General features: G+C 38.1%; 1 protein-coding gene across 17 annotated transcripts in view; it reads right to left on the bottom strand.

Moving 5' to 3' along the window:
• The window catches only part of SYNE1 (spectrin repeat containing nuclear envelope protein 1), a 290,057-nt gene that overhangs the window by 1,296 nt on the left and 265,479 nt on the right, over window positions 1-23,282 (bottom strand). For 10 of the 17 annotated variants that reach the window (XM_054279435.1, XM_054279434.1, XM_054279436.1 and 7 more), the window contains 14 exons: window positions 22,794-22,944; window positions 19,434-19,616; window positions 18,890-19,027; window positions 17,942-18,133; window positions 16,731-17,061; window positions 15,819-15,887; window positions 13,762-13,904; window positions 12,759-12,885; window positions 11,417-11,628; window positions 9,737-9,937; window positions 9,262-9,390; window positions 8,693-8,905; window positions 7,627-7,716; window positions 5,747-5,805 (listed from right to left, as the gene is read on the bottom strand). In XM_054279435.1, the coding sequence (XP_054135410.1) occupies window positions 5,747-5,805; window positions 7,627-7,716; window positions 8,693-8,905; window positions 9,262-9,390; window positions 9,737-9,937; window positions 11,417-11,628; window positions 12,759-12,885; window positions 13,762-13,904; window positions 15,819-15,887; window positions 16,731-17,061; window positions 17,942-18,133; window positions 18,890-19,027; window positions 19,434-19,616; window positions 22,794-22,944 (2,238 nt within the window). The remainder of the gene's footprint in view (window positions 1-5,746; window positions 5,806-7,626; window positions 7,717-8,692; window positions 8,906-9,261; window positions 9,391-9,736; window positions 9,938-11,416; window positions 11,629-12,758; window positions 12,886-13,761; window positions 13,905-15,818; window positions 15,888-16,730; window positions 17,062-17,941; window positions 18,134-18,889; window positions 19,028-19,433; window positions 19,617-22,793; window positions 22,945-23,282) is intronic. The other 7 variants (XM_054279440.1, XM_054279441.1, XM_054279450.1 and 4 more) reach the window with 4 other exon arrangements.

Below are 23,282 nucleotides of genomic sequence, written 5' to 3'. Positions count from 1 at the left end.
TACCTGCCACATTTGTTCAATGCATGCTGACTAAAAGGTGGGCCTTCTTGTTTAAAATGGCCAGTTGCATTTGATTTGCAGAAGTTTCTACATTTGTTTATGTACAAAGTATCCATGAGGGTACAATGCATTGAGATTCAGTTACATAATTTTCTGTCAATCAATACACCAGTATACAGATAACGGGGACTTATTTTCTACAAAGCACATTGTGTTTTGAATCTTGCACAGAATCAGCAGTTAAAATCTATCTGCTTGACTGACTTGACATCATCACCTTCCAAGTGATTTTCTCCCTTATGTTGATGAATCTGACTTGGCACATACCTAAATACGTCTATGCGGCAGTAGAGATCTAACACAAATATTTCCAAAGGGAAACTTCAAAAATCCATTCTATTATTTAATGAAAGATAAAGACATAAATTTCACATTTTTCTTTTTGACTGAAATTGTCAAGAGCTGAAAAGAATGACTAGGAAAGATTAAATCTGATGGTCTCAGTGTGCTAATTAAATGGCATGGGAAAACACTGTCTTTCAGCACAAGCCAAAAATGGAAGAACTCAGAGCCTTCAAGTACCTTGCTTCAAGAACTCTGCTATTAGGACATTAGATCATGAATTTTGTCTCAGATATGTTGCTATAGTTCATTGCATGGTTGCTATGATCATGAGGCTTCAGAAAATCTATAATTTCCTAAAGTTTAAGAGATAAAAATTCTCATAAAGAGATGTGAGAAATCAGGCTTATTGGCTGTGGTCAAATGCTCCCCAGTAAAGTAAGTATGGGGTGATGGTTCCTTAGTGTTTCTTTGACTTCCCCTTGTTCTTTTGATCCTGCCTCCCTGATAAATCTGACTCTGTGTGTGGGGAAGCATCCAAAAATGAAAATATCATCTTCAAAACAATGACAGGCTTAGCAAGGGTTCCCTTTGCACATGTTCAGAAAAGAATTATTTTTGTGCTTGAGAGTATTTTATTTTCTTGTTCATATATACATATATATATATATATATACACACATAGCACTCCACTATGAGGACTTCAAGAAAGCCAGGCAAATTTTAAAGTTCAGGTGGCCAACAGATACATAAACTCTAATTTAGCAGATATGCTAAATCATTAGCATGAACTAAATATTCCAGGAAGCAGTGATGATCAAAACATCAGATCTTGTGTTGTCTGAATCCATACTATTGTAGTGCAGATGGAAAGTTGCTTATCGCATAACGTGGGATCACATATTATAAAAAAGATATTGAAAGGACACGGCACATTAAACAGCACCAGAGCATTCCATACAAAAGCTACATTAGATCAGGACTTCTACTGTCTGAGAATACCAAGACAGGAAGTTAATGGACTGAGGCAGGAACAAAGGGAACAAGGAGTGCTTAATTACCTTCCAAGCATTTGATTGCACAGCCTACCTATTTACAAGGCTCTCATTGTATAAACATTGCTAATCCAAATCAAAAAGAGACCACATTTCTGCAGCTGCTAACTGGTGTTAATAAGCAAAGTGTAATTTTCTTCATTGCTCCAGAATTACTCTGGGGCAACATTGGGTGTCAGAAGGGGAATTTCCAAAAATCTGTATCAAAAGGTAGCAAAGTTTTTCTTTCTGGTTTTTCTTTTCTTTTTCTTATGCCTTTAGTAGCATGATCCAGCACTTCTTGCTTTGTGTTTCACAAAAAAAAAATCGTAAGGTAAGCTTGCATGGCTGATCTCAAAAGGAACACAAACTTTCAAAAACTAAAACAATTCACAGCAAACCATATTTTCTGCAGGGAAGTTGGGTATTGAAGAATAATACTGCATGGAAACAATTCAAAAAGCAAATAATGAAATGTTACAAAGCCATCTTCAGAGGGGGAGTTATAAAAAGTTTGAGCGCTGTACTGCTTGTGTTTATGGCAGGCCCACCTCTGCAATCTACATAATTGGCTGAAATATTGAATGGGCCATCTTAGAATGTTTAATAGATTTGGTAAGGAGAGATGGTTAAAATTATACATTGTTAATAAAAAAAGCTCACTAGTTTTAAGGACAGAACACCTATTTACCCTGGCAGGAGAAAGGAAAGCTGAAGTACTGTGCTCCACTTTGGAGAAAAATCTAATTTCTGTTCTTGAGCTTGTCTCTTTAGCTGTCTCTTCTGATTGCTCCACCATTTGTCACATTGTGAGGAGGCAAAGAGGTAAGGCCATCTGCTACTCACTCCAGTACACAATTCCTATTTAGCAGATGAAAGAGGGAAGCACAGCTGCAATCCGGACCAACAGTGAGCTTCCTCATGTCAAGAAATTTTATATATTAATCTAAGTGCAAGCAACAGTTACCCTTACTTTGAGAGTTTGTAATGTCAGTGATATTGGAACACTTCTCTAAGCATTTCAAGAGGGGAGAAGCTAATTTACCAGGCTATACATAGGATGGTCAAAGCGAACTTTAATTTCAGCTCAGAGGGGAACCTTTTTGTAAAGATGATTGCTACTTTTTTCCCCCAAGGAAAATATGGTTGATGTAACCAATCTGTATTGCAGTAAGCATCTGAAAGCTATCAAAAAGGAATCTACCATTCAAGTGAAGCTGATAGAAATAAATAAAATTAATTTACTGCTAAATGACTAACGGAATGCGGAAAACAGGCTTACATCGAAAGAAGCACTGCTGGCGTAGTTGGATGTTATTTACTGCAGTTAATCAAGAATGGGCCTTAATTTAATATCTTTATTAAAAGACTACTGCACAAAATATAAGAACAGTAAATTTCATCTCTATGATGACAGATGCTGAAGGTCTTTGCAAATACCAGACAGGATTGGCTTCTTGCACAGAACAAAAGTGAGTGAATCTAATAAGTTTAAGAAACAGCAGTTGTATATGATATTTAAGTAACAAGCCCTAAGTGAGAGTGAGGGAGACAACTAGGAAAAGAATCATGGCAAGCCAAACCCAAACCTTGTGTTTGAGCTACTGTGTAGCCATGAGTATAATTTTGTGGGCAAAGGCACAAAGAGTGATGTGGTTTTGTCTGCTCCAGGAACAGCAAGTGACCTTTGAAGATCCACTAGTCACTTGGGGAGGCTTGGGGAGAGCAGGAAATGGAGTTTGGCACTATGGCACCAAGACCTGAATAGAGCTGCTCAAGAGAGACAATGTAAACACCCCTGAGCAAACTGAACCACTATTTTAATCTTTTAACATTTTAATCACTTCAAAAAAATTCACAGGCAAAGATCCAGGTGTGCACTTATGACAGCTCTCTTAAACTTGAAGAAAGAGGAATTGCTTTTTGGATTTTCTTTCTCACCTAGCACACAATTACTAATACTGCTTGGATGAGACTCCAGTTAAATCCACAATGTGATGCCTAGCTTAATCCTGCACGTGCACTATATTTTTCCGTCTTTTTGTGGTGATAATGGAGAAGGCAAAGTGATATGACACTTACTATACACAAAGCATGGCCCCTCTAATTTTTTAGATGAAACTTCCTTCACAACTTCTTGTGTGATAAACCTTTTAGGACTGACTTTATTTCTCCTTTATACTAAACCCTAACAGGGTTTGCTGATCCAGTGCAAGATCAAACACAAAGTACTCTGATCAGAGGCGTGTCAAAATATTAAAGAACACAGTGACAGCTTGTACCGCATTATCAGTTAAAACCGCATTATACATCAACCGCAACCTGTCTGGCTTGTGCATTTGATTAAGTTTCCTATTCAGCAGTGACTCATTCGTATTCCATGCTTGTCTGAATGACAAATTGAACATTGTGTTGTGCTGCTGCAAGATGTGTTAATAAACAGTGCTGGAAAGCCTTGATCTGAAAGGTGCCACAGCAATGCCACTGCCAGAGCAGGGGTTGATCCCCAAGCTGCCAAACACTGCTAGCTGCTCTTCGAGCCAGGGGCTCGCACCTACAACCAGAAACCTCAGAAGGCTGGCAGAAGTGGTTTGACTACACAGGAGAGTGGAAAAGCGCACACAATGTGTTCCTTGAGTACAATGGTGCTAGTGCAAGCGTGCTCGTCTGTCAAAGGCATCGCCCCTCCTCCTTGTTGTTAGTGGCTGCAGAGTAAAGCCCCTCTCCTCCCTTTTTTCCCTCCCTACGAGAAACAAAACGCCAAGCTTCAGAGCAGACTGGAGCTGAGAAATTAGTTCTCCTTCTCCATCAGACAGAAAGATGGAGTTTACATACATCCCCTACTTTCTATCTGGTTTCCTCTTGTTTCAAAGGAAAAAATCCTTAAAAATAGGCAGCTTCTTAGTGAGTGTGGAAGCAGTAAAAAATACTTGTTCTATTTGTTACATGGTTTTACAACTATGCCACTCTACTCACAGTCCCTAACTACACATGCAAAGCAAACTTTTTAAAAGAAGTGTTTATGTAAATATCTACATGGTACATAGTTTTGCTCTTTACTTCATTTATAATGAGAATAAAATCTTAATTTTGCTCGTGAAAAAAATAATGCTCTAAGGTATTTTTTCATCTGCTTGTTTGTGGCTCAATCACTGTACTAAATCTAGTGTTCACTTATTTCTTTGACTCTAACAGGAGTTATTTAAAAAAAAAATTACTTAATTTTGTGCTTTCTTATTTCCAGCATAAAATCTTTGACTCTAACAGGAACTATTTTACAAACAAATCAGTAAATTTTTGATATGCAGAGAATAAATGAGATTTAGGTTAAATGAGATTTATTATTAGATTTAATAAGAATAAATATACCTTAAACACACTTTTAAATTATTTTAGCAGTGTGCAAGACACTGAAATAGCAAAAGATGTCCCCTTTGCACACGTTGTCTTGCTCCTTTGCTTTTTTAACTTTAGTTTTTTTTGAACTTCATAATTGTTGAGGCTAGTAAACTGATCAGTGAAAGAGCGAAGGTACACACATCACACTGACAACAACAAGAATGCAGAAGCACTGTTAGCTGCAGAGATGACAGGTTGCTGGAGACACCGTGGAAAGCAAGAAGCTGTAGCTGCACGCCTGCTCTCTACTGGTCAGACAGAGATGGGGCAGTGCTGCTCCCGGAGCAATGCAGGGATGTGAGCACTGGGTGAGCCATGGCAGTGTTAGCATGTTAGACTGCAGTTCGTCTGAGGAGGGGAGAGAAAGTGATCCCGAGTCTCAATACTCTCAGATTCTGACTTTTAGTTTTGAGTCTAAAGTATTGAAAACCCACAAACTGAACAAAACGTTTCAGGAAAAAAAAAAAAGAAGAAAAAAAGAAATAAATAAATAAAGAAAAGGATGTTAGTATGTCTCATCCAGATCTGTGGGTTTTGTGAATTCAAGAATATGATATTGGCCTATTACCTGCCTTAATTTAATATCTAGAGGTAAAGAGGATGATAGAAAGTGTTTTCCATGAACTTACTAACACTCCTCTTCAATCACATCAAAATAAAATAATCATTAAATATCATGAGTGTAAACACAGACTCACTCTGATTAGGCATATGAAAAATAAATGTTGATTACATGGGATTTCTGTGAAGCAAAAGCTGCAGCTGTCCAAGGATTAGCCTGTATCTCTAGGTAACAGAGAATCTGAAGTAATTGAAAGTCCCTTTTGCTGAATGATTAACAAAAGGGAAGTTACCACTTGTGTAAGTACTGACCCCTGATGGAGTCAGTGGGACTGAGAGGAACCACGGCCAATTTCTATCATCCTCTTGGCGTTCTAGAACAGAGTGCGGAAACCAGGAGAATAAGGTACCTGCTATGTGGACTGCTGACAGAGGGTCCAGGCTGTGAGAGACTACATTTGGCCCGTGGCTGTTTGCAATGAACAGGGGGTAAAGAAAGAAGAATGTTCAGTCCAGGCAAATAAAGACAAGCTACTGATGAAACTAAACAAAAAGTGCAGCAAAGGATACATAAAAAAAAAAAAAATCAAATGAAGTGACCAATACCCATGAACAAGGAAACTGGCTTTTCTTTGCACCTAGCTGGTTATGAAAATTATTGGAACATACATAGTGAACTCAATAATAACAGTTTAGACATTATTTTTATGAACAGTAGCTCTAGGTTTTACATAAAGTCTCTATAAATTTAGTTCAAATAATAGGCAATATGAAATAGATGTTATCTTATTAAATCGAATATGGAAAAATATATAGATTTAAAAATGCACATGCAGAAAAATTAAAATTCCCAAGGAAGAAAGGTCCAAGACCCTCCTTTGGCAAGTTGTGCCTCTCCCACACCCCACGATTTTGAAGGCCAAATAATGGTAGGGGCATTCTTGCACTCACAGCTATTTGCTGGACTATTTAATGCAGTTAGATGTTTATAATTCTGATTACATTTCTTTTGTATTAGTATTTATTTATTTAGCATCAGCATATTTGGCACTGAAATTCTGAACACTTTAGTATCACTTTAGTCTTCAAAATTGTGTGGGTGCAGAACCCAGAAGTTTGAAAACTAGACCCAAGGAATCATACAAATTAGCAATGAATTATGGAGGAAAAAAAAAGAGTAGTGACTATATGAATAGTAACAAATTACGAGACAAACAAATCAGTATTAAAATATTAAGATGAAACCTATGATAATTCTACATGCTCTCTAAACATAGATTTATGGTAAAATACTTCTTCATTTCCTGTAATGGTCAGGCAACCTTCAGTTACACCTGTGATATTAGAGTTATTAGAAACTATTTAGGTTTAAATTTAAAAGACAAAAGCATTGACCTCTGAAATAAAATGTTAAGGTTTATATTCTTTCTCCTTTGGAAAAGCCAGTATTCCTTTACATTCTCATACTAGCATCTAAAAGGAAACTAGTGAATGTAAAAAAAAATTAAAAAAATAAATTAATTTCAAGAGCCATAGATTTATCAAGACAGAACTCAGAGGCTTTACAAAAAAGTGCAAATGGAAAAACAAAACAAAACAAAACCAGTCTGATTGTCTTAAGAACTAAGGAAGAAAGCAAATTAATCAACCAATAGAATTGCAGAAAAAGACAAAATAATTGCAGTTCCAATTTGGGCTCAGAGTATGGAAGTGTTAAGTATTAGGCATGTATTGCTATATTTCTTGAATTTTGTGCCAGCGATGTAAATGGACAACTCCAGAGTTGCCACTGTAGCCATTGATCAGGTCCTGCACAGCTAGCTGGTTTGAATAATGTTTTTGTGCCCTTCCGCTCTACTTAGCCATTCATCCAAAGTCTCAATAAGACCATCTGCAACCTGCATCAGAAATGACAAAAGAACTTATTGAGATTCTTGATGAAGCAGCTCTGAAGAGAAGGCCAAACAGAAATGGAGGACTGATTATACCAGACAAGACCAGACTTTGGGGTGCTGCCATCACTAGAGCAAAATACAAGAGACACGACATGCCATACCATGGTAAACCAACCACACTGACAGCCCTGGTTTCAGATAGTATTTACCACTTCTGATTTCATGCAGGATGGGATATGCAGCAGGGTTGGAGAAAGCAGCTGTGTTTTCCTTTTGGTTTATGCCATTTCCTTTCCTAACAAGTGGGAAGGGGTGATTTCCAGCTGGCTAGAACTGCTGTAGATATCTATAGTTCCCACCCAAGAGGCGGAAGAAAATAAATTACACGAAATTACCGTTCTCTGTCTGCTTGGAGTGCTTCTTCCAGATACAGGACTCACTGAGCCTGATGTGTCTAATTCATCAGAAGACCATGAGGACAATTCCTAAAGTTCAGAAGGAATGGAGCTCAGAAATACAGCAACTAGCCATACAGGTAAGCAAACTAGAAAAATTACTGAGTGAAATTCCAGCAGAGTTATTTCCAAGCCAAATAAAATAAAGAAGTTACATTTTGTCACCAAATTTAAAAAGACTAAGGCATTACATGTTTTCTCTGTCAGCCGTAAAGGAGAAGAAAAGCAAACAATAGTTAAAACTTCCTTTGCTTAGGTGACACATTTTCCACCAAAGTCAATACAGGGGAAAAAACAGTTGTTCTTCATTGGCTGTGAACTACAAGAAAAGTTTGATATTACCAAGATTTTAAATAAACAGGTAGAAATCCACTAAAAGGAGGGAAGAGCTGAGTTCTTGTGCTTTAAGCACTCTGCTAATCCAAGTCCTTTTAAAAAAGTAAACTAAAGGAGAGCCTTGAAATCTTTACTCTGTATCTGTCACTGCTGGCAAAGACATGTGTGTAAGTTCCTCTCAAATACCTGAGATACACGACAACTTGAAAAGATTTGGACTATAGCTCACAGCTTAAAAGGCACATATGAGGGACTCCTTACCCTATTACAGAATTTATTTTATGCTTTTTTTTTTCTCTTTGACAGAGTGTGCATTTACTTCCTTTCCAGTGACAATTGACATTTAATTTTCAGTAGTGTTACTGGAATAATTATCTCATTTACTTTGCCAGTTGACTGATTCAGTAATAGCAGAGTAAACAAACCAAGAAGCTCAGTAATTGCTACATCAAATAAAAAAAATACTGAATTTACCCCCCTCCCATATGAGAAGAGATATTTACAATATGAAGTTTCAGATTACTTTATGATATTCAAGATTACATGTTCCATCTTGATAAGCACTGCAAACCACAGAAACAGACAGCCAATAGCAATGATCAGACAAAGGCAGTCAGAACAGCAGGAAACACGCTCAGTGAACAGAAAGGAATAAAAAGACATGACTTACCAGCTGACTGCTTGAAATGTCTAGAATTTTCTCTAGGTCTTTAATATGACGTGAAACCTCTTTCAAGAGCAGCTTCAGTCTGTTTCCAATGACATGTACCTTTTCTTTGGCTTCAAGACAATCCTTGCCTTCAGCATTGACTAGCAATTGGCAAGACATATCTTGCAGTGATGCCACCTTCAACTGAGACTCCAGCAGCTCACGTCTGATTTGCTGTTGCCAAGGCAAGCATCAAATTTTTTTAACAGCAGTCAAAAAAAAAAAGCAGAACTCACAAAACTCAACATTTTAAATTGAAGAAATGGAAAAAAAAGAAGAGAAACAATAAATTTCTAATCTGACAGGAGGATACACAGCAGTCTAGTAGTTGCCTGAGATTTAAAATCACATGTGCTACTAAGGAAAGTGAGTGGTGTTCCCTACCAAGGCAACGCCAGCCACTGACGCTGGTCCCATGGCTTTGTGTTAGCACACAATGTACAGTGCTAACCCTCGTGAGAAAGAGAAATCTGATTAGAGGTTTTTCTGGTGATGTGTTTTGGAAGAGAAAAGGGTGATTATAGTCCTACCATCAGAAGCCTGTGATGATCCTGTAGTAATTCTGAGTCCAGATTTGGATTGATGGGCACAATCTCATTTTTCCTTCTATCAATATTCTCCAACCAAAGCAGCAAACCATGGCTCAGTTCGTGGAAATCCTACAAATGATGAATCATGGTTTTAACAGGGTAGCAGAATATTCTAGTCAAACTCAGGTTTTTAATTTATCCTCTGATACATTCTACTAGCTAAATAAAATAATTTCCAAGAAGTACACAACAGAATAGGAGAATACTATTCCAGAGATGACAAATTTTGTAAGTATTGGGATGTAAATACATGTTGTTTTAGGTAGCACAGGTGTATCCTTGAGAAAAACATACGCCAAAACTGTATGGCTTTCATGGGTAAGTTTCATATGGATCATGAGCACAACAGGTAACTAAATGGTCTATATTTTCAGTATATGGGCTGCTGACAATCTGAAATAGGCACAGTACAGACCTGGCACTGTATTAATGCATCCTGCAAGGAGCTGCGCCAGTCTTCGATCATGCTGCACACGTGCTCCCAGCGCACGTTCATCTGGGACAGGCGCTCCTGGAGCTTCTTGCTCTCCTCGCTGTCGGACTGAGTGAACTCTGAGCTGCACAGATTGATGGACAAGATGATTGCCTTGCGGTTATCAATTGCCTTCTGCAGCTCCTTGATGGTAAGACAAAGGGGAAGAAAGAACGGAAATTGGTAAATCGTGACTTACAGAAACATAAAGCAGAGAACACAGCACAAGACTGCAGTGCTTTGCCACCAGCAGCTGCAGAAAGGCACCATACTGTAACAATCCCTTTACTCTGGATATAATGCTTCTGGGCTCACTCTGTGACTCTGTAAATGTTCACTCTTTAACATCTACTAAAACTTTACTGCAAGCATAAACAAGAGCAAGCCAATTAAACTTGTAAAGTCTTAAAAGCCTGAAGTCAGAGTTGAATTTTAAAGATCTGGCTCATGTTTCAGATATTTTAAAGACAGAGTAGGTCCAACAAAATTTAAACATGTAGCACAACTGTATTTTAGCTCACAATAAAACTTTTGCCCTCACTTTTCATTTTTGCTGATAAACATGAAAACCAACATATTTTCAAGTGGAATCTGCTGCATCAGTATTTTAAAATAAAAGCTTTTGCTGAGAGAAGCAAAAACATACAAAGAGTACAAAGATCTTAAATTTATAGAAGCACAACTTGTATAAAAACTCTGATTTGTTTACATTGGAAGCCACAAAAGAAACCCACCTCCACTGGTTTGGAGGGTACTAATGGGCTTTCAAAGAGATGGTGAGATAAGAACAGGATTCTTATGAAATGCCCCGTTTTCCACCTACTTTACAGCATTTACTTAAAAGCACGATGTCACAGTAACCTCTGCAGTACTTATGGCAGCTATATTTGGATTACAGCGAGGATGAGCATTGACATGCTTCCCATGGATCACCGCCGGAAACAGCCTTTACTACCTGTTCACCTCACCCCTGGCATGAGGCACAGTGCATTTTGACATTGGGTCACATATTTTCGTGCCCATGCTTGTAAGAAACTAGTAACTGAATGTGAAGTTGTGGACCATCACATTTGCAGATCTTTATAGCTGTGAAATACCCAAGAGAGATGGAAGTAGCACTCAGATTTTGATGCTCCTGGGATGACAGAAGAAGAAAAGGAATGTTGCAAAGCTGCATCAAATTTTTCCTATGTTGCACTGGTGACACGGGGTAGGTTACAACACCTTTGGACTCCTTCTCATTCCTCCACACAAAGTAGCTCCACACAAAGTAGTAATGTCTCAGTGAGGCATTTCTTTTGAACCAGTTATTTTGTTACCAATTTGAGTAGAAGTTATCTAACTTGGCACTTTTAAAAAATTTCATCAATTTGGGTGACATCAGGAGTTATCTGGACATTCTGGGATTACAGAATTGCTGCAGAACTACTATTCCAAAACTTCATTTGGATGGTGGTACATTTTCCTTCCAAAACGTGATTCAGAAAATCACTTTCCCAGTTACTTTATCTGCAGCAGCCCACTATGTGGAGAAAGTCAGCTCCAATTATTAGCAACCTCTTCAACATTCCTGTTGCACTCAGTTTTAGAAGGTAACTTATGGAATAGAGAAATAAAACTCACTTTTAGTTTTTTAATCCTGAGCTCAATAGTTTGTATGTCAGTGCTGAGATCAAGGCGGTGGAGCTTCTCCAGTTCCTCTTCAGTTTCTCCCAACCAAGCCCAGATGCTGTTAAGGTCAGAGTTGAACTGTTGCCATTGCTGAAGGTTCTGCTTCATCCTCAGCTCCTTGCTTAGAGCCTGAGCCTGGATTAATTCCCATCTTTCAATTACACCTGGAATTACAAACACCAAATTCAACAACAGCCAGAAAAACTCACTAGCTTCACAATACACACAATTGCATAAACCAAATACTGTTCAAAACAAAAAGATGCTCTGTAAAAAGCCTAAGCCTCAAACACTAACCACTTTAAAAATGAAGTTAGATTGAAGAAAGTGATGTTGGAGGGAAAGATCGAAGAACCTGTATGATTCCAGTCAACAGGTAATTTTATTGCTTTCTAATGTCAGACTTCTATGAGCAGAATTAAGATGATACATGCAGGTCTCTAAAACAGGTTATGCTGGCAAAAAAGACATCTTAAATTACCAGACAAGTGCAAACCAGACAAGAAATATTAATACATCTAACTAACCAGGTATTTATTATTTTCATTGGTACTTGTGCTGATCACTGTTTAATGGTCACACTTCACTACATTTGCCTTAGCTAGTGCTGATGCATTGGATAAACACTTGCACTAGAAAGAAATAAATAAGGGACTATTTCTTCTTGCTAGTTATCTTGAAATGCTAAGGCAGAACCTGCATCACTCCATCAACTTAAAATTTACAAATAAAAATCCACAAAAAAATAAGAGAGACTATATGGGTAGCATATCTTGTCAAGCTAAGAATGAGGATGATGCCTTTATAGTCTCTGGGAATCCATGCTTTCACAATCCATGCTGCCTCTTTTTCTACAGCTGATGCTTAAAATTAGCCCTGTGAATACTTCTATCAGGTGAAAATAAGTTTCTTTACTCTAGGCAGGTAATCTGAGAGGTGAAAGCTAATATTAGAAGAAACAAATGCTGGCCAAGGTGTTTTGTATAGCAATATAAGCAACCTTTTTCATGAGAAATCTTAAAAAAAAACCCCATTGCATCCACAGGGCCTCCCGAAAGGCTTAGAGTTGTGCTTCATGATATGAAGGGGTTCTTAAAATGGACTTGTATGCCTAAACTCTTCATACAGCATACACAAAGAATACTTACTATTCCTAATTAAAAATGTTAAACAGAACATGGTAACATGTAAATATATATGCCAGTAAATAATACCAAGTGTTTATTCAGGAAAGCTTTGCATGTGTGCTGCTTTCCATAATTACTGCTCATCAAATGAACTACATGTTACTTACCAGCTGTTTGTGTTTCAGTACTGTTCATGTTAATAAGACCTGAAAATTTTTCTTCTTCCTCCTTCAGTTTATATCCAAGCCTTCTTACTGAGTCTATGCTTCCACTGCATTCACCTAGCAGTTTCATCTGTATTAACAGACAAAATATTCCTTTTCAATATGCACTGTACAGGACTAATTGTATGGACAGTGAGAATTACAATACAACTTCCAGAAATTTCCAACAGTAAGTTTAAGTGTGAAGAAAAAGATCTCTTATTTTAACAATCTGCACTGATACTATAAAAAAAGTACACGTAGATAATAAAGGCCTAAAGCATAAATTATACAGAAATAACTTAGCACCATTATGCCAAATTGTTCTAGATGTCTTAGGTGCCATCTTCTCTAATTTTAAGACACTATGGCAAAGACACTAGAAGATTGATAAAGAAAATTAACTTAAATGTGGAAATATTACTATGCATGCAGGCAGATAATTTTTAAATTCTGCCCTTAATAAAATTATTTGAGTGGCTTAGAGAGAGATTTATCTTTCAGTAAACCTCTCTGAAAAAGCTTTTTAATTAGGGATTCCATACATACATTCCATACAACCCTGCTTATATGATGCATGCTTATAATTGATTAGCAAGATGAATACTGTGCCTGAAGCTATAAAACATGCTTTTAAAACCAGGGGAATTTCAAACAAGGATATCTTCGTTAGATAGATAAAAGCATGTGTGAGAAAGTACTTCTAGACATCTGCAAAAATGTAATAGGAAAATAAATTCCTTAGAGTCATGTTTCTCTAATGTATTTATTCCTCTAATGCTATTGTAAACACGCTAATAGCATAAACACCAATAGCATGTGGTTAAGGGTAGTAAGAACACAAGCAAGCCTGAGAAGCAGTTACAGCTCACTGCTCTGCTGAAGCAGCTGCATTTCCCTCAATGTCTGAGCTGAGCTAAGCTAAGCTTGGGGGTCATATCTGACTGGGGCTCCAAAACACACGCACATATCCTTTGTAGGTGGAATCCAGTTCTGGTCCTGTAGGTGTCTTGCTACGGATGATGTTTTCTGTTTGCTGGATCTGGAAGCGACTGGTGTCCAAGGCCTTGTCCAGCTGTCGGATGTGTGCTTCCAGGGCACCCGGTTCACCTGTACCAATACCATAAAAGAGGGACTGTCATCCCAAATTTTCCAAATTTTTTTTCCTTGCCCAGGCAGAACAGATATTAGGAATACTGTTTAGATTAGACAGTGAAGGAGAAAGGTGGCAGCAGCAGTATCAGTGGTACAATGTCAAAGCTAAGTGATAACTGGTTACATTAGAGAGTGTTAGCAAAAGATTATACCAATGAACAAGCTTGCCATAAGAATACTATAGAAGAGTCCACAGTTTAAAGTAGGCTTGCAAATTATTCTGAAGTGTCTTTTCCCCTATATTGAATGCCTTGTATTTTTTTAAAGAGAAAGTTCTCAGCAAAGCATACTCTAACCTCACTGATTTTGGGAAGCAGCTTGCTCCCTTTTCACAAGCACTGTCAAATTAACCCCCATAACCCAAATCTCCATTTTTATGATCTGAATCCATGTAAAAATTTGGTAGCTTCATTTCTCTTTGTATTATTTCTCCCCACTAAAAAGCAGTAGAATTTGCATCTCCATGAAAGGATCCTATTTGTATACAATTTTAGAGACTGAAAGTGGCCTCACAAATGCTAAGTGATACTGATATAATCATATTGTCAAAAATCCATAGATGACTGGACATCTTGGAGGTCTGCAGCAGGTAGTCCATGACTGCTTTGGGCAACCATACTAAGGAGCAAAATGTATAGCATTTTTCCAATTATGTACTTGATAAAGATCATGCTTAACATATTTGCAAGATGGAATTATTCATTCAAGCTATTGGGAATCAATATCAATGTTTTTGAAGAAGGACTAACTTGTTTCCTTGTAGGGGTCAGCTGAATTCTGTGATATAAATTAGCTACAGACAATGTTAATGTGAAGCAGGTTGCAGCCTAGAGGACCCCATGAGATCCTTCTTATCCATATTCTATCACTATGCCTGATTTCCATCTGTTTACAAAGACAGTTTGAATTTATTCATAAAGACACAATAAGAAACATGAATAGAGAAGGAGAGCCTTCTGTTCACTGAATTACAGAAAACTGAGCCTCTTGGATGATTAATCTTTTTTCATATATAGCACCATCTCACCCCAAATGGACAGGGCAAAGTGCTCAACATTGTTTTTTGCTCATTACTTCACGGGTCAGAAAACTAAACACACTTTTCCCGTAAGTACTGCTATTACTCATACCCTTAATCAATAACATTATTTCACTGATTTGGGGAGTAAATAGAAATGGATGGTGAACCTGAGGCTTGTGTCACAGACACTAAGATTTTAATTGTTTGCTTATAGCAATGAAGTCATTATTTAAGAAGAGGAAAACTGTGAAATCATGAGAAAAAGTATTTGCAAATGCATCTCTTTCCTCCAAGAGCGTAATCAAAAAATGAGAAAGAAGGTTTAATCTTGTGCAATGTGAAAAGAAAATTTTCCAATACATGAGACTAAGATAAAGACAGTACCTCAACTTGACATTTTGATCACATGAAACAACAACTAACCTAAAAGTTTATATCTGCATGATAATACAAGATGTGGCTGTGTTAAAAAAAAAAAGCAACTCTGAAAAATTAGGTATTGTTCTATACTTTTTCCTTCTGCCTTAAGATGTAACTATGTATTAAGTCCAGTTGATGGACACCAGAGAAAAAAGACCAATAAGATCAGGATCAGTTCAGTTCAGTTAGCCAAGGTGGGAGGGCTAAGACCTCAGACATCACTGTTTCATCCACGCCCCCAATGGTACCTTTAAGCAAAGTAGTAAAGCAGGAGGATACTTTTAAGTTAATATGTCAATGCTGCCATGTAAGAAATATTTATCTTGTAAGTTGTGAAAAGATAGCAGATGCTAGGAGAAGAGAAAGAAGTTACACTTGTGCACCATGGTATTTGCATCTGGCTATGCTTAGTCTTTTATGATGCCTACCAGAGATATTTTTGAGGGCGTTTTCTGTGAGTGCTACATAGGCCTCAAGAGTTTCAGGGATCTCTACATCTGAAAAAATAAAAGCACACTCTGAATTGATGGCTCAGCAATGGCTGTCTCCTTACAGCAGGAGTCCTTTTCATGGGATGGATTAATTAAATTGTTCCAATAGCAAATATTCTCTCTGGAGAAGGAAAAACATGAAGACTGAAACACAGGGAGGCTGCTATAAAATCTCTTAAGATCCAGGCAAACCTGACTATTCCCAGAGCAACGACCTGGAAAGCAAAAGACAGCCACAAGATCAGAGTAAAATACACTGGTATGTCTTATCCCACAGCTAGCTCCATTTGGACACTCTCACTTGTTAAGATTTATTACACAAAGCACAAACACTTAGAAAGGATTTCTAACTTCACTGGAGAACAAGACCCAAGATCCCACCTCAGAATAACACTCATTTGCTGGAGTCTTGCCTGTATCAGGGCAGAGTTAGGATTTACTTAAACACTTGATGATTTTCTCTGTGGGTCTCTTCCACAGCATTTCCTCATTAGTTTGTTCTGTACTTTTTGCCATATCCAGTATAGTTTCTTCTAGTCAGAATAATGTAGGAGGCAGGGCTGTTACAGATGACATATCCCATCTGGCAGGCCTCACGCATAGATACACAGCCAATTCCCTGCCATATCATGTACGCCTCTGCCATTTTCCAAGGCTGTCGTCATCCAGGAATCTCCATCACTGTCTCTAAGGCCAGAGGGCCACTGAGATCACTTAGGAAACGCTATTTAAAGTCACCAGGGGCTATTTAAAGTACTTTTCCCTGAGAATCCTGGCCACACAATCACACATATAACATTTGCCTTTTTTTCACTCACAGAAAACAGAGCACTCAGTCTGCCACCATACCTGCTATGCCAGCTGCTCCTCTCAAGTAGAAGTCTTTTTCTTGTCCCCCATCTTCGTCTGAGTGCAGCGCCCGTGAAACGGCAGTCTCCAGGTCCCTGCTGAGATCGTAGTCATGATCCCACTCCAGGGGGATGGAGTCCACGCTCGCAGGGGTATCTCGCCCCGATCGCTCGCTCCTCAGTGGCTGGGAAAGAGGCAGCGAAAGGTTGGAAGAGGGGTGCGGGGAGAGAACGCTGTCCGCAGATTTGTCATGCCAGCGTATGTCAGAGAGATCTGCTGATTCATCCAGATCCACCTCTCTGTCTGAGAGGTCGCGCTCGTCATCTGTTAGCTAGAAGCATAATGCAAACAGAAGCGATCAATGGAACGTGCAGAGGCACCGCATGGTCAGCCTGGGTCAGTGAAATAAAGCAGCATTAGGTGACAGGCACACTGGTGGGGTTTGCATTTTGCACATTTCTTTCATTATTTTTAAGGTGTACTAAAAAACCAAAACAACAAAGAAGATCAAAGTGCCAGGTCATTTTAATTACTGGAGGCACATAAAGTCTCACATAAGGCAAATATCTCCAGACTTTTACTGATGTTACTTCAATGCAGATATTAGGTTAGAAAAACGTCTGGAATCAATTCATAGAAAGCGTAAGCGATCTTTATCATGAGTATTGCTCTCACTGTGTTATTTCATGTTTTCAAACCCCTGTATTTTGTTCTTTTCATTCAGCAGGACTTGAGCCACCAAAAATTGTTTTCCTTTCACTCTCTCCTTTTGTTTTCCTTTTCCACTTTTGAGCTTGTGTTCAATTCTAGAGATGAATTTCTGTGTCTTATGATGAGAAAAATCATTTTATCATTGTGGGTTTTTTTAAAAAACAACTCACTAAGCTGCCAGTCAAACTATGTGACAGTGCAGGGAGATGTTCTTATGATTAGTACCACAGCACTACTCCCATGAATAAAGTTTTAAAAATCCCCAATTTGCATGCATTTTCATGATGATTTACAGAAATTCCTGATCTTGTCAGCTTCCTCTCTGAACAGGACACAAATAGCATGTAATGGAAATGAGGCAGATGGTCAGGGTGGCAACAAAATTTAACCACAGGAGATTTGGAAAATTACTTAGGTTTCATTTCAACATCTTTCCTCATTTTCACATTTGTAAATTGGCAATGGAGCAAACAAGTAAAAACATATGTAAATATACACACAGGAAGGCGGATAAGCTTCTTGTGATAGCGCTCCACACGCCCGAAGACCTCTTGGCAGTAGCGACGCAGCTCATCCAGTTCTTCCTCAATCACAGCTGCATCCAGGGGCTCACTTTTCTCAATGAGTTGCTCACCTTGCACAATTATCTGCTCAATTTTGCTGTTGTTCAGGGAAATTTCTTGCTGGAAAGCCTGTGTAAAAGAAAAACCCATGCTTCATCAACAAAATCAATGTGATAACAATGTGGGTAATTAAAGATTCAAGTATTAGGAGTTTTATAGAAAGAACGGTGTGGGTAACAAACAGGGATTGTGCCAAATACTCTTCTCATGAACAACAAGGAGCAATTAAATTAAATTTAGTGTTCCACAGTCTTTCAAGCCAAAACCAGTGATACTTCATGGTTTACCATCTCATTCCTTACTTGTTGAATTTGGAAAGAAATCTTGTCTCTAAACAAGCCATACAAATGATCAAATGTCTAGAATGAACAGAGATTCTAAACCTAGCACAATGGAATTTTGGATAATGTGACATTTGGTATTGCTCTCTCCAGAGAAGGAGTTCTGATGCCTAAATGGTTGAGAAATGTAGTAATTATTAGATATTAGCAATAATGGAGACCTTACATAAATATTTTTATTAATATTTCCTATTTTGATGCAGGAAAGTACACTATCACCCCTGGTTTTTCTTTTTACATTTTTCATAAATCAAAGATTTTCTATTTTGACAGAAAAGTACATATTGGAATTTGACATAACTCATGACTTTTGAGGTTGAAGTCTTGGCCTGCAAATAAAGGAACCATATCAGGCTGCATTTCTGCATAATGTTTCTTAAAATTCTTTTCTCACTATCATGTTTTTTTTTTCCCCTCCCTTCTTTGATCCCTCCTTCTGTAACTATCCATTCTTTACATTTTTCATGTAACTATCATTCTTTACCTTAAGTTGCTTTATCTTTGCTTGGACATCACACTCTGAGAAATGCTCGATGTTGGTCAGCTGCAGGTCCATCTCTGTCAGCCATACCAGGATGCTGTCACGTGCTGTTTCAAACTCCTCCCGCTGGCCAATAAAATGCTGGAGAGTGGAAAATTGAGTGGCATGAAATGACCAGAAACATGAAAACCCTCAGCAATAGTAGGAAAATGACTTTCGTCCCCATCAAACCCAATTTAAACTCTTACACCTTCTTCCTTAATTTCTTACATGCTTTCTGAGGCTCCTTTTTAAGTAACACCATCTAGAGCTGCAATTAGCTGACCTAAGAAAGTTATCTTCTGTGAGGAAGGTGGTGTTTGATGTCACCAAGCATTTGCCTACAGTCTATTTGCTTACTTTGGACTAAGTGAACTGATGAGCTTCCTTTCTCTCCCAAAGGTAGAAGTCCCCTCAAAACCACTGTGCAAATGCATTAAACTGAAAGCTGCTTGTACCCTTGATTCATAACTAGAGTAGTGAAATTGAAATCTTAAAAATGGAATACTTTTAGCCTGCGTAGGATGGAGCTAACTCTCTTTTGCAGATTGTCCCATCTCTGGTTCCCCTCATGAACCATCTGCTTGAGGCTGCCGTTGGAGTCAGTGCGGTTCTCCCGTGCCAGGCGCCGATACTGCTTATTGATCAGCTCCAGCTGAGTCAGGCTTTCATGCACTTGTCTCTGGAATGCCTAAAGCAGTATGAACAAAAGACACCTTCAGAATTTTAATTTCTGAAATCAGGATACAGATATAGATCTCTGGCCTTATATTGACCCTTCATCTGCACTCTGACTTATGTAAGCCAATAAATTCCACTAGTTGGAGACATCTCCTGAGGGCTACCCTATAGAGATGCTGCCTTTTGATTAAGAAAAGCAAAACCAAAAAAACAAAAATCCCCAAAAAGTTCATAAAACTGACATGATTCACTGAATGAGAAACTGCAACATGAATATCCATTACAAAGGCAAAATCAGTGTAAGAAAACCAGCTTCTCCCTCTGTGAAATTATATGCTTCAGTATTTGAGAAAAGAAGTACAAACAATGAACATGAAACTCTTTAAAAAAAAAAAAGGAACAGAAATCCAAGATTCCTGTGGCTTCATTGGATTTCTTTTCACATACTGAATTTGCTGACATGCAAACATTGAAGAGATTTGAGCAATTGTTTATTCTGAAACATGATACTAAATGAGACATTTTTTATATTTAGTATACTGGTGTGCAAGTAAGTTTTTTCTTAAAATATTCACAGAAAAGAAAATGTCACACATATCCATGCCGACTTATGTCTGGGCAAATGTTTGCAGCATGTACTTTTGGTGCTTACTCTGCTGTTACAAGAGCCACAGAGACACAGCTGAGGTGCACAGGTGACTTAGCCCACAGCTTTTATGTTGTGACTAGTAATCATGAAGCTTGGAGGAAGCACCTTGTAAAGAAATGACTGAATTATTAATACTATTACTACTACTACTACTATTACCACCACCACCACCACCACCACCAGAGTATTTTTTCAAAAATTCTACTTGTTTTTATCTTGTCACATCACCGAAACAGAAAAGCAGCCAAAGGAAGACAACCACCAGCTCTCTTTTGAATACAAGTAGTGTTTGGATCCCACTGTAGTTCTACAACGTTGCTGTCTGATATTCCTCACAATGCAATAAAACAGTCAATCTCTTCCAAAATGAGACACCCCCCTTAATAAGGACTATAGAACTGGAATAGGTTATATACTTCTGTAGAGAAATTTTAATTAAAACCCTGAGTTTTCTTAGTAAAAATATATACACTTCATATTGCACCATTCAAAGCTATAATGAGATAAGCACATTTCTGCTCTAATACCAGAGAACAAAGTAAAGGAACTGGTTGGAAAAAAATATCAGATTGTGCAGAGTCCTCCCAATATAATTATTCTCTGCATTGAATGGCCATCAAATTGGGTATGGGACAACCAAAAAGGAGCAAATGCACTTGCAGCTAGGGTGAAATAATCAGTAAAACTGAATTAATTTAAAATTGCACAAGTATTCCTCTATTAGAGGAACAATTCTGACTGTATTTACTAGGATCATGAAATCTAAAAGTGTGCAGTTGCTGTTTCACCTGTTACCAAGCATTCTCCAGCAAAAGAACAGCTGTTTATTTGCCTTCCATTTCTTCATCTCATCTACACAAGAATTCATCTGTTGCATTCCTTCCTGTTATCTCTTTCCAATTCTCCATAAACTACTGGAGAGGAAGAAGTTTGGTTTTGTACAGTGAAGTCAGTGAGAGCTAACTCTGACCTTTGTGATCAAGAATTGAAAGGTTCCTATATGGTCTGACAAGTTCTTTTTGTTATGTGTTGTTTTTTAAAGTGCAGATACGGAGAAGAAAATAAAATTTGAAAAAATGCCTAGTTAAAGCAGAAACCTGCTTCTGTTAGTATTTTTAAGTGGCTGACTTCATACTGAATTCAAAGTAAAGCTGTTGAATGCCACTGGATTTGAATACCATTTGAATACTTCCTGCTCTTTGGTAGGCAAAGAAATCAAGTGCTCAGGAGAAAAAAAAAGAAAAAAAAATAAAGAAAAAAGAGAAAGAACCAAACTACAGGGGAAAGGAGGCTTTTGGAGAGGCTACACTGTTTTCTTTTGTTCCTGCTGACACTCTACAGACACTAAAAAATGCCCAAGTTTGCTGCAGAGGAAAGGTCACCATAACGGCTGAGGTTCAGTAAAACAGACTTTGGACAAAGTCAATTCAGCTGTAAAAATCTGGTACAGCTTCTCATATACAGAGACTTACTAAATAAGAGATTTAAATCCTGATCACCACATAGAGGGACAATGGGAAAGAGCTCTGAGGCAGAGTGTTTGGGTCCAGGAAGCAAAGGTTTCTACAGTATGGCAATCTACCTGGCCATAATGAAGTCTGGCCTAATGAAGTCTGTCTGAAACCAAAACCTGGCCAGTACATTCATAAATGTGAATGGCAATTACAGAACACAGTACTTCACAGTTTATGTTTTTGATTTAACTGTTAAACCAAAACCTATCAACTCAGCTTGGACATGGTTTAAAATTTGCATTTCTTCTTCAAAGCAAATACTTTACAGTGTCTGATTGTTTACAGAATTGCCTAAATAATTTGTTCTCTTTCTTCTTTCCCATCTTGACACTCTCCTTGCAAATATGAATCCAAGCAAAACATTTTCCTCTGTGACTCACCAGGCGATGTATGTGTGTGCTTTACATACAGGTTTACAATTCCTTGTAACTATGAGACAAGCCCTCACATTGCAGTGGACACAACAGTCATGTAACAAGCTCCTAAGCACTGACCAAAGGGACAGCTTGTCAGTTTTGAAGCATGCTGAACTTTTTTAAATCACAGGGGACACTATGTGGACATATAGCAATATTTGCACGAACATGAATTTCATGTATAAGGATCCAAAGGAGGTATATTCTGCATCATAGGAGAGACTTCAGGGAGCTGGCTTCAGAGGGTTATGAAAATTAGAGGAGGGATAAAATCAAAAGCAAAACCTAGAACATGCAGCATGCATTCGAAGACGCACTTGGTGAAGGGAGATTTAGGAAGGCTCTGGAACTCTGACTTGACATACTAAAAAGTTGCAGAAATTAAAAAGGTGAGGAATTTGGCTTTCATGAACAGTGGAGGTACCTCCAGTTGCCACTTTTCACTGTCTTTTTATCTTAGGAACCTGCTACTGAGATCAGCTACAAAATCATCAACTCCACTTTATTAATACAGCATCTCTGCTGTAACTTGGTTATGGGAAGGAAGAACACCAGCTGGTTGCTGCAATGTGATCAGTAGGTATTGAATTTCAACCACTATAAATCACCTCAAATTTCTTCAGTTCTTCCTTAGCAACAGTGTAAAGCACACCAGAGGAGCTTGGGAAAGCAGCTGTTCTCTCAGAGGTTTTTAGCCACTCTTCAAATCTAGAGTAGTCGTCCAAAAATTTTTGCCAAAGCCGCCAGGTCTCTTCAATTCTGCAACAGATAACAGAAAATTAGAGAATGCTTGAACTGATGGCCAGTTGACCTACAGAACTTTTAACTTGTCATCTGCAACAGCAAACTAGCACTGCACCAGACAATAACTGACTAATAATCTAACTCAGCCAGCCAGACTGATAAACAGACCACAGGGAAGGCTGGCTCATTCCAGACTGAGCTAGAATAAGATGAAGGCATTTTTTTTAATGCATCTAATTTTGGAATCAGTATTAAAAAAAGTTTTAAGTTTCTAACAGGAGTTCTAAAAAGCTGAGCACACACTAAAAAACTTCTGGAATGCAGTGCCAGTGACATCAGTAAAGCTGCTCTTT

The sequence above is a fragment of the Melozone crissalis genome, unplaced genomic scaffold (genome assembly GCF_028551555.1).
Source record: "Melozone crissalis strain CALT ecotype California unplaced genomic scaffold, PUWL_Pcris_2 ptg000027l_1, whole genome shotgun sequence".
Classification (NCBI taxonomy): Eukaryota; Metazoa; Chordata; class Aves; order Passeriformes; family Passerellidae; genus Melozone; species Melozone crissalis.
This window is presented reverse-complemented; position numbering and strand designations above follow the sequence as displayed.